Source organism: Protopterus annectens, chromosome 5.part0, assembly GCF_019279795.1.
Source record: "Protopterus annectens isolate FY-2018-M chromosome 5.part0, PAN1.0, whole genome shotgun sequence".
Taxonomy (NCBI): domain Eukaryota; kingdom Metazoa; phylum Chordata; order Ceratodontiformes; family Protopteridae; genus Protopterus; species Protopterus annectens.
The window spans coordinates 1,185,770,454-1,185,782,764 of record NC_056735.1 but is presented as its reverse complement, the minus strand read 5'-3'; the positions used below and the strand labels follow the sequence as shown (position 1 = coordinate 1,185,782,764).

The window sequence follows — 12,311 nt, the reverse complement described above, 5'->3', positions numbered from 1 at the left end:
CAAGTCAAATGCACCTGCATATCAATCAAAAAGAAATGTTAGCTGTACAGAATGCTCTGACAGCTTTCAAGGACCACATTCTTTCAGGACAATTATTGGTAAAGACAGACAACACCACTGTTATGTGGTACATAAACAAGCAGGGGGGAACCCACTCATACCCTCTTTGCAGACTAGCCATGGCTCTGTGGAACACAGCCTTGAGCTACCAAGTGCACCTACAGGCTCAATTCCTGCCAGGAAAGCCAAATACACTTGCAGACGACCTAAGCAGAAATCTCTTGGACCCACACGAATGGAAACTGGAACCAAAGGTATTCAACATGTTGAGAAACAAATGGGGGAGCCCAGAGATAGACCTGTTTGCCTCCCCTCAGAGCTACCAGTTGGACAAATTCTGCACAAGGACTCCTCACAAACAAGCTTGGAAAGTGGATGCCCTGTCCTTCACCTGGAAAAAACTTTAAGTTTATGCCTTTCCCCCTCTGCCTCTCCTCTCCAAAGTGCTACTAAAGATCAAACAAGACAAACCAAGGACAGTACTGATTGCACCGTACTGGCCACGCCAACACTGGTACCCCCTCTTGCGCAGTGTCACTGCTGGCACCATGGCACCTGCCTCAGACCCCTGCCCTGCTGTCCCAGCAGGGGGGTCAGATTCTGCACCCACAGCTTCAAACCCTGAACCTTGCAGCCTGGCTTATTACTCTGACCTCTACATAACCGTCCCTCAGTAAGCAAGTGATGGATGTCATTCTGGAGGCAGGAAGGCCTAGTACTAGAAAATCCTATGCTGAAAAATGGAAAAGATTCTGTTCCTGCAGCCAAACTCAAGGGATGGGCACAGCAGTACCCAGTTTACCCCATATTCTTCAATACTTAACTGAGATGCTTCACAAGGGCCTTTCCTTTTCTCCCATCTAAATTCATGCCTCAGCCGTTTCAGCACATTACAACACAGAACTACCCCTCTGCTCTCATCTACTTCTGAAGCAATTCCTCAGAGGGGCCAAAAACTTAAGACCACCCAGGAGAGCTCCTACTCCAGCCTGGGACCTTAACTTTGTATTGGAAAAGCTCACTCTTCCTCCCTTTGAGCCAGCTGCAAATACAGATTTGAAATTCCTTTCTTGGAAAACAGCCTTCCTTTTAGCCATCACTTCAGCAAGAAGGGTGTCTGAATTACAGGCCCTCATGGCAGTGGAGCCTTTCATCATCTTTCATGCAGACAGGGTGTCCCTCAGGACCAGTCCTTCATTTATGCCCAAGGTGGTATCCATTGTGGCCCTTAATTAGTCCATTCATTTGCCAACCTTCTTTTCTAATCCACAGAACAAAGGGGAACGAGTACTACACTCCTTGGACGTGCACAGACAACTTAGATTTTGCTTGGACAGGACTAAACCTCTCAGGAAATCTGAACAGCTGCTGGTGGCATTTGCAACAGGGGCAGAGGGAAAGGCCATTTCAAAGCAAACCATTTGTAAGTGGATAGGCCATTGAATTAATTTCTGTTGTAAGCACCATGGAAAACCTACCCCACAGGGGATAAGACCACATTCAACCAGGGCTGCATCTACCTCCACAGCCTTTCTCAGAGGTGTCCCTACCAGGGGCATCCTAGAAGCTGCTTACCTGGAGTTCTGTACATACCTTCACCAAGCATTACCACTTGCTAATTTTTTTCTAAATGCAGAGCTGGCTTTGCAACTGCAGTCTTGCAGGGAGTTTTAGCTGGTCCAAATGCGATCTATTTGCCTCCTCCCATCCTTAGCTTTGGGAATCTACCAAAATGTGATGACTGCAACAGTGAAACACGAAGAACGTAGTGCAGTTGTGTACACTTACCATAAATGTAGATGTTCGAGTGTATTCCTTGTTGCAGTTCTGTTTACCTTCCCTCCAGCCCCCTGACTTCTACTGACTATACCTCTATTCTTGTTTACTATGCTTGATGTTTTTTGGTGTATTTGCTTTTTTGTTGGAGGTGTAACCTTGTATATAATTGCTTCCCATTATGGAGGCACCTGACATCTGGGGCAAGAAAAGCTGATGTAATGGCATCGGCTGCATGCTTTATACCTCTGACGTCATGGAAGATGAGACAGAAACCGACGCAGGACCCAAGACTTTGTTAATCAGGCCCACTGAGGGCTACCTGCAAGCAGGTAACCCAGATGTGATGACTGCAACAGTGAATACACTCGAATATCTACATTTATGCTAAGTGTACACAACTGTACTTTTCGTCAGGTATAGTGTGTTTTACTTTGTAGATGACCTCAGTTGTCTCTGTTCATTCCTGTAAGGCTTTTTTAATCCATGTCAAGGTAATGCAACAATAGTAGTAGCCTATTCCTGAGAGTATAAAAGAGCAGTGAGGTGCATGGTGTGCAAGTCTGTCTTACAAGGTTTCCTCCTTGTGGCACATAGAGATTGAACAATATGCCCCTGGGGCACCTGGCTTCTGAAAGGATTAGTTGTCTGTCTTTTTGGAGGAGTCCATCATCTTCGAACAGCCATCTGTTAAAGGTAAGTTGAATCTGTACCACAAAAAATCTTTAGCTGCTTGCTTAAGCTAATTAAGTCATATAATGTTCCTTGCATTTCAGATTGTTTTTGATTTCCTGACTGAAATCACTGTTGCAGTATTCTTAACATATGGGTTTTTGTCAGTTGACATCTGGCCAGTGCCACAACTTTACCTTTTCTGAGGGTGTATGTCTGACGCATGACCTCATCTCATATGTGTTGGGGTATGTAGGTGGACGTATGCACATGTACCTCAGACTAGCTCACCACCAGCCCGAATGTAGGTCGTTCATCTGTTGGGACTGATTTTCATTGGATTACTGGTAAGGTTTCTTCACATTCAGATAAGTGCTCTATTGGGGAACCTTCCTTTTTCAAGTATTTTGATTGTGTAGATCACTTTTTTTGCATGTCTGCTAGGAGGGTTAACTGTGTGTGGTAGGCACATCCCATGCAAGGACTTGCACACTAAGTGTCTTTTTTGTTTAGGTTTGGAACACAATTACAAAACCTGTTCCATCTCAAAGTCATTGGCTCCTAAAACCCTTAGATCAAGACTTTCCTTCTTGAACATGTGCTTGAAACTGTGTCTAAAACACCTGGACCAGGCCAAAATGGTGGAATCACATACTCCTGATGTTGTCCTTCTACCTAAGGACCAATGCAAAAGACCCAGAGACTACTTGCAGCCTTGAATCTCAGATGCACCAGCTGATGATACAGAACCTTTCATCCATCAGGTATGCTGTGTTGCCTATTACAGAGACCCGTTTAAGGCCGGTATGGCTCCTGTAGCCTTGCAGGCAGTGGACGCCTCTGACAAGCCGTGTCTCATTTCAGAGGGCCCACGGAGTGCTTCAAATCCTTGTGAGAAGAGCTCTCTGGTACTTTGATCGAAGTGCACCAAGATTCCAAACCTCTGAGACCAGTTCAGGTAGACGTCTCACCTTTAAAGAAAAAATAGAAAACTAGACTTCTGACCTCTGCTACAGCTCCCAAAGAAGAAGAATGGATGGACTTCTGCCAGGGCTATTTGAAGGCAATTATGGCTCTGAAATCTCCTTTGACATAGTTGCCCCAGGCCACACCACAAAGACATACTCAGATATTGCTCTCCTTTGATGAGGAATAGGATTTAGATTCTGGTTACTCCTTGGATTATTTCTCACGGATGCATTTCCCTGAACAGCTTTCCTCTGAAGAAGGGGACCCCCTGTCCCCTGACTTCCCTACTGAGGAGGTCATCTTTGGGGAAACAATGTAGAATACAATGAGACATTTTGAATGGCAATCTAAGCAAATCTTGGATGTTCAAGAGATATTACTAGTTTCCTGAAAATAGGCACTCCACTGTAGTCTTTCCAGTACTAGATGTATATCGGCATGCATTTTGGTCTACATCTTCAATTCCTGATTCTCAACCTCCAGCACCTAAAAAAACAGACAGATTCTACAAGGTACGTGAAGAACTAAAAATACTTCTGTAAGAACCCTGTGGCTGACTCATTTGCTCTCTCCCTATCCTCAGATAAGCCTTCTAAACTTCTCTCCAGTGGTAACGCTCTTCCCAATGACAAGGCTATAGATAGGTGGAGTAAGAAAGTCTACACCTCCACCACCCTTGCATTGAAAGCTATCCACCACCAGACACAGATGCTAAATATTTGCTTTTTGTCCTGCAATCTCTGAATAAGGTAATGTCAGACCCACAACTTGCAGATTCTAAGCAAGAAATGCAGACCTTACTGTTGCAAGCAACTTAAATTGGTAGGCGTAGAATCAAATGCAACTGTGATGCTGTAGATGCCACTTCCAGGGGTCTAGCCACAGGTTCAGTCATCATATGTTATGGGTGCAGTAGACAAAAGATGATCTGTTGTTCTGAAGCTGCAAAACTCTTCAAAGCCTTGTATGACTGAAGGACTGCAGGCAGATTATACTTTCTACAGTCCCTAGATACCACAGGAACTACCCAGCTGAGTCTACTTCCTTTAAGAGGGATCCTCGGCCTACTCAGAAATGGAAAAAACCTTAGAGATTCTAAGACAAACCACGTAAGAAATCTCCTTCAGAGGCAAAAACCTGTGACTACCTTGCCAACTACGCCCTTTCCCTCCTCAGTCTCTCCACCTTTCTTTCAAAAAGACTATGTCCCTTCCTTTCTGGGAAATGGTAACCACAGACAAATGGTCCATACTATTATCAAAGAAGACTATGCCATGTCGTGGGGAAACGTCCCCTGTCTAATTGTTTGCCTTCTCCTGTGCTGCAAAAAAGCTCCCTTTGCTCAGCCCTGTCATTCAGGATGTACTAGATCAAGGCACTATAGAAAGAGTGTCACCCTACTTCATAGGGAAAGGGCTCTATTTCAAATTTTTTCTGGTGCCCAGGTAGGAAGGGAAAGGGTTCGATTTCAATTTTTTTCTGGTGCCCAGGAAGAAAGGATGATTGAGATTCATTCTGGATCTCTCTCTGCTAAACACCTTTCTAAAAGTACCCACTTTCGAGACATGCTTCCTCAAGCTTTCCTGGTATCACAAGACCTTTAAGGATGCCAACCTCCACATCCCTATTCAACCTTCTTGCAGGAATTTCATCAGATTTTTCTCTGGCCCATCACATTTTCAGTTTACTGCTTTGCCTTTTGGTCTTTCTATGGCACCAAGAATTTTTACAAAGTGCTTAGCTCTAGCCTTCTTTCTCGCTCATGGAATTCAAAATTTCCCTTACATGGATGATCTACTGACTCAAGCTCTCTCCACAGAGTCCCTCCACAGGCATGGACATTTCACGGTACATCTATTCATCCCAAAGTTAACAATCATCTTCAAAAATATCTCATCTCAGTCCCACTCAGGACCTGTTTTTTTCGGGGATGCAGAATAGACACATGCAAATGCTTGCCTTTCTTCCTCAGAAGAAAATTCTCAGTCTGGCCACCTTTTTCAGAAACCCCTCTCCATTGTCTCACTGCACAGAAGGGAGATACTTGGGGCCTGGGTTTCATGGCAGAAACTTTTCTTGTTATTCCTTTGACAAGACTGCATATGTGGAAAATTTGGTGGTATCTGAAATCAGTCTGGTCTCAACATTCCCTTCCCCTGTATATCCTAATCCCCTATTACCTTGCCTCAAGATTGAGCTACTCTGGTGGTAGGCACAAGTCATGCTCAACCAAGGCCTTACTTTTACCTCATCCCTACACATCAATGTTCTTCAAGCAGATGCTTCAGACAGAGCATGGGGGGGCTAGGACAGATCCCCAAAGAGTATAGGGGAAATGGTGTTCCGTATCCTGAAAGAACGTATCAACCTAAAAGAAATGAGAGCCCTTCTGCAGGCATTGCGGATATTCCGTGTGTGAAAGCCAGGCTCCTTACTGGTGTACACCAACAACACAACAGTTACATAATATTTAAACAAACTGAGCACAAGATCTTACCAAGTGTGCCAGATAGCACAGGTTGCATAGCAAATTGCCACACACATGGGCATGACCCTGACCACTTGCATGCATTCCCTCACAGAGGAATGTATTGGTGGATCCCCTGAGTATGTCCTTGGAGGGACCCTCACAATTGGACCCTGAACAAATAAGTTTCCAAGGCTATAAGGCATCAGTGCACAGCTAGACCTTTTAGCTTTTCCAGAAAACCATCAGCTTCCATGGTTCTGCACTAGGAGTCCTTCCCCCTTCAACTTGGAAGGCAAATGCCTTCTTTTTCCATTGGTCAGGGAGGTTCCTGTATGCCTTTTCCCTGTCTGCCAGTACTCCTAAGAATCTTCCTAAAAGTTTAAAAGGAAGCCCCAAAATTCCTACTGCTGGTCACATTCTGGCCAAGACAGCATTGGTTTCCTCTCCTCCTACACCTGTATTGGGGAAAATACCTATGCAGCCAGACCTGCTTACTCAGCAGGAGGGTCTGCTGCTACATCCAAATCTAACCCTTCTCTGTCTCACTCTGTATATGGCAGGGTTCTGGTTCCAAAAAGACATCTCTTCTCTGAGGAAGGTGGTACAGATTTTACAAAAAGCCAGAAGACCTACCACCAGATTATATACAGCTAATTGGAAAAGATTCTCAGTTTGGATGTTCAGGCACAGCTAGGACACATTCTCATCAGATACTCCTGCTGTCTTCAAATATCTCTGCAAAGTCTATTCTTCCATTAAAGCCCATCTGTCTGCCATTAACATCTGTTGCCTCTTCTCATCTTATGTCCATGCAAGTGGGGTTTGACTTTTCTTGATGGTTGTTGTACACCTTAAGCCAACCAGGAAGCCTATTTCACCTCTCTGAGATCTCAACTTTATATGGGAAAGACTTACTTTTTCCCCTTTTGAGCCAGAAGCTTCTGCCCCTTTAAAATTCTGAACGTGGAAGACTTATGCTTGCTCTTACCTCTGCCATAGAATGTCTGAACTTCACACGGTTGTAGCTGCACCACTCTTTCTCATTTTGCACAAGGATGGGGTGACACTCAAGGCCAATCCTCCTTTTGTGCCTAAGATAGTGAATGAGATGTCCCTCAACCTGCCTACTCTTTTCCCTAATCCGGAAAATAAAGGGAAAATAATTCTTCACTCACTAGATGTGCACAGGTGGCTAAGATTTTACTTAGACAAAACAAAAACTGACCAACATTTTCTCATTCAAGGATTCCATACTTGGGCCATCTTGTCTGTAAGCAAATCATTGTATCTTGGATATCTAAGACTATTTCTTTGTTGCACTCTGTATGGGAAAGCATTGCCTTCCTGCCCAAAAGCACCTTCCAGTAGGGTGGTGGTCTCCCCTGGGACAGTCCATAATGGAGTAGATGCCAGATGCATCTTGGAAGTAGCCACTTGGTTCTCTCTGCGCACATTCACCAAGCATTATAAAATTGATGCCCTTTCAATGTCCAGGACTGCCTTTGCTAGGTCTGTCCTGTCCGGTCTCCAGGACAGCTCATCCTCCCTATACACAGCCTTCCTCTTCTCTACCTAATTCAGTTTTGGAAATCACCCATATGTTAAGAATACTGCAACATTGACATTGATTTCATTCAAGACATAGCACATTTGTACAGGAACTTAGTGTAACAGTAGATGTCCTACTGATCACTACTGTTGTATTCCTTCCCTCCCTCCCTACTTTTTTTCTCTGCTCCTGTTTTTCTCTTTCCATTTACTGTAAGTTGTCACCTAATAGACTCTGTGGGGGGAATTTACTTGTTTAAGCTACACCTCTTCCTAGCTGACTGCTTTCCTCTGTCAGCAGTCTTCAGGTTGCTGGCTTGGAATTAGTCTGAGGTACTTGTGAGTATGTCCACCTAAATACCCTGCCACACGGAAGCTGAGGTTACGCGTTGGACATATATCCTTGGGATGGTAAAGCTTTGGTACCCAAACCAGAAGTCAGTGCACGAAAACCCATATGTTAAGGTTTTTGCAACAATGATCAGTAGGATGTCTATTGTTATGTATGCTCAGTTCTTACAATACTTTACTTTCTTTTAATTTCTTTTTTATGATTGTGAAAGATCATTTAAGGTGTTTATTAATCTAGAAATATGTAGGATTCTTCCTTCACATTGATTCTGACTGAGTATTATACTGAATTTATTTTTTATTTGTAATGGCATTTTCTCCTCTTCTGTCATAGGATAAAAAGTCTGTTGAAAGCACTTGCCTTTGTTTTGCACGACTGGTAGACAACTTCCAGCATGAAGAGGTAATTGTGTGTTTACTGCTGAAAGCATGTATATGTCAGTTATTTATAGCTTAGTGATCTTTGATGACTTGCATGGAACGTTTTCTAGGCCACATGTAATACGTTGTCCAGTGTGCAGATGAGCTCTGAGTTGTGAAGTAAGGGAAAATTAAATTTACTGCAGCAATATATTATTAGTTAGTGGATTTTTTAAACTGACTCTTCTTTCTAATACTTGCTGGTGAGGATATGCCCATAAATGCATGTGGAAAGTCATGCCTCTGTTTTTGTCCACCACATTAATGTTCTGTTGACCTAAGACTAGAACTTCCTACAGTTTTTATTGTAGTTTCCACTAGCTTCAGAGTGAAGATGGAAAACTGACAGACTAGCAGAGTGAACTTGAATTTTGTTAAGCATTAAACCACTGTGCCACATCTTGCACTTTCGTAAGGATTTTCAAACACTTTACCTCCATACCCTTGAGCTTACATTTAAGTAGAGATCATACAATCTGATTTGGTGCATTTGAAATGAAGCAGTCCTTGCCATAAAGACATAGCATACGATTGTCGCATTATCGTTCCTTTACTGGTGGCTCCATTTTTAGATGTTGGAAAAGCTGTTCAAGAACATTTTTTAGTAAATTTCCCTTGTCTTGTCATAAAAACAGTTAAGGTTGCAGGCTCTTGCCATTTTGAGTCCTGCGTTAAATAGTTTGAATGCAGACGTCCATTTTGTTTACTTCACCAATTTAGGATCTTGGGAGCCAGAGCCTGCCCTTGCAAGCAGCGGGTAAAGGGCAGGAACCAACCTGTGATGGGATGTGCACATTCACATTTCTAGGGCCAATTTTCCCTTCCCTGTGCTTTTTTCAGCATGTGTTTGAAACCTGAAACTAGGAACCAGGCACATGATTGTGAAGAACAGGGACCTAGGAAGATGTACACTGTACAGTGCAATGAAAAAGTATTTGCCCCTTTCCTGATTTCTTATTTTTTTTTTGCATGTTTGTCCCACTTCAATGTTTCAGATCATCAAACAAATTTAAATATTAGACAAAGATAACCCAAGTAAACACAAAATACAGTTTTTAAGTGATAGTTTTTTTTTCCTTAGTAAATAAAATCATCCAAACCTACATGGCCCTATGTGAAAAAGTAATTGCCCCCCCTTGTTAAATCATGAAGTAACTGTGGTTATTCACATTTTTGGGAAAGCGGAGTTCAATTTCACTAGCCATACCCACGCCTGATTACTGCCAGACCTGTTGAATCAAGAGATCACTTAAGTAGAACCTGTCAGACAAAGTGAAGTAGGCCAAAAGATCCCAAAAAGGAAGACATAATGCTGTGATCTAAAGAAATACGGGAACAGATGAGAAACAAAGTAATTGACATCTATCAGTCTGGAAAAGGTTACAAAGCCATTTCTAAAGCTTTGGGACTCCAGTGAACCTTGGTGAGTGAAATTTCCCAGGAGTGGCCGACCTGCAAAAATTAGCCCAAGAGCACGACGACGACTCATCCAGGAAGTCACAAAAGAACAACATCTAAAGAACTGCAGGCTTTACTTGCCTCATTTAAGGTCAGTGTTCATGACTCAACCATAAGAAAGAGAGTGGACAAAAATGACATGCATGGCAGAGTTCCAAGGCGAAAACCACTGCTGTCCAAAAAGAACATAAAGGTTCGTCTCACTTTTGCCAAAAAACATCTTGATGATCCCCAAGACTTTTGGGAAAATATTCTGTGGACTGAAGAAACAAAAGTTTAACTTTTTGGGAGGTGTGCGTCCTGTTACATCTGGTGTAAAAGTAACACAGCATTTCAGAAAAAGAACATCATGCCAACAGTCAAACGTAGTGGTAGTGTGATGGTCTGGAACTGCTTTGCTGCTTCTGTGGACCTGGACGACTTGCTGTGATTGATGGAACCATGACTTCTGCTCTATACCAAAAAATCCTGAAGGAGAATGTCCGGCCATCAGTTGGTGACCTCAAGCTGAAGCACACTTGGCTTCTGCAGCATGGCAATAATTCAAAACACACCAGCAAGTCCACCTCTGAATGGCTTAAAAAACAAAAAATGAAGGTTTTGGAGTGGCCTAGTCAAAGTTCAGACTTGAAACCAATTGAGATGCTGTGGCATGACCTTAAAAAGGCGGCTCATGCTCAGAAACCCTCCAATATGGCTGAATTAAAACAATTCTGCAAAGAAGAGTGGGCCAAAATTCCTCAACAGCGATGTGAAAGACTCATTGCCAGTTATCACAAACGCTTGATTGCAGTTGGTGCTGCTAAGGGTGGCACAACCAGCTATTAGGTTTAGGGAGCAATTACGTTTTCACATAGGGCCATGTAGGTTTGGATAGTTTTTTTCCTTAATAAATAAAATCATCACTTAAAAACTGCATTTTGTGTTTACTTGGGTTATCTTTGTTTAATATTTACATTTGTTTGATGATCTGAAACATTTAAGTGCGACAAACATGCAAAAACCAGGAAGGGGCAAATACTTTTTCATTGCACTGTATATGTAAGGCTGTGCTACTGTGAATTGAACCAGGGACCTTAGTGCTTTAAGCACGAATGCTAATTGATGCCATATTCATGCACTAAAATGTGTACATTATACCACATATACTGATGAATTAAGCTTTTCCCAGATTGGAGCAAAAATGCAGTTGTTTAGACAGTTCAACACACACCACTTCAAAATGTGCTCCTTTAAGGTCTAATATCTCTGTTACATAGACCTCAAAGTGTAAATGTAAAATGATAGATTGTCAGATAAGACCCACAGAAAATCAGCCATATCTTTGGAGCAGATTTCTTTAGCAGTATTATTAATATTTAAGCTTCTGCTCAGTAGCAGTTGTGATACGAGCTCATTCATATTGGCCGCTGAGGAACTTGATGCCCTGGCTGCCATATTGTAATTTGCTATACTTTTTCGAATGGGATGAGTTCAGTTAGGGAGTTTAGTCCATAGATGTGGGGGTCTTTGAGATATGAAGTTGTCCATTTCAGTACTTTTGATATTTATTATTATTGAGGCCCATTGCCTTCTTGCATTTAAGTCACTAGGAAGATATTCTAAACAAAGGATTTGAAATATTAAAAAAATCTTTTAATGCCTTGAATGTCAGGTATAGGTTTCCTCTAAGAAGGTGATAAGATGCAGTGAGATGACAAAATCGGTGTAGTATTGGCTATTGTACAAGCATTGAAGCCCTTCAGTCCTGTTTTGAGAGATATCTTCTGCCTTCTCTAGTAGCACCTGATGGCATGTGAGAAGGTTACAGAACAGGGTTTGTTTTTCTGTATTTGGTCTGATTAGAGCTCTGCATATGGGGGAGCAGGTGGGCAGTTTTGTGTGCTTTGTGGATGGTAACTGCTATATGATTAGCACATGAAATTGTCTACAAGGAGTCCAGGTTCTTCTATTTTTTTGCTAACTTTTAGTTTTTGCCTGTAGTATACGTCACTGGCAGAGGTTGGGTGTGCTTGCCCAGATGCCTGAATGATGTATTTTTGATAGTGAAAGTAAGGTCATTCCTGCTGCATAATTCATGTATAGTTTCAAGTGCTGCTTAAAGAAGGTAGTGTCAACAAGGTTCAGGACAGTGTTTTCAAGGTTGCAGTGAGCTTGGTGGGCCAGGCATTGAAGTAGTTTTTGACATCTGAGAAGAATATGCTAAAAATGAGGGAAACCAGTAGAGATCCTTAAGGCATTTCACTGTTGACAGGGGATGATGTGAGGATGGGGAGTCCTCTTCATAGCTTTTGTGTGTGCAACAGTGTAGGCATTTGTGTACCCTAGATTTTATGGCTTCATTTACCTTTAGATTCCCATGTTTATTTTTTTATATGGTCTAGTACTGAACACATTAGGAAGATAGAGGAAAACTATGTCGACGTTTTAACCTTCAGCAAGATTGCTAGGTACATGCTGAATGATATTTGCAAGGTTAAGCATTCAAGATCTAAGTTCCACAATGTTTCTGTGCATTACCTCGAATGGTATGCTGGAGGCTGTTCAAGGTGTAATTACTGGGTATGTGGAAATGTCTCCCTTGTGG

At 42.4% G+C, this 12,311-nt stretch overlaps 1 protein-coding gene across 2 annotated transcripts in view; it reads left to right on the top strand.

Moving 5' to 3' along the window:
- Positions 1–12,311, top strand: part of TRIP12 (thyroid hormone receptor interactor 12) — a 3,849,287-nt gene that overhangs the window by 1,316,540 nt on the left and 2,520,436 nt on the right. For both annotated transcript variants that reach the window (XM_044071052.1, XM_044071053.1), the window contains one exon: positions 8,181–8,249. In XM_044071052.1, the coding sequence (XP_043926987.1) occupies positions 8,181–8,249 (69 nt within the window). The remainder of the gene's footprint in view (positions 1–8,180; positions 8,250–12,311) is intronic.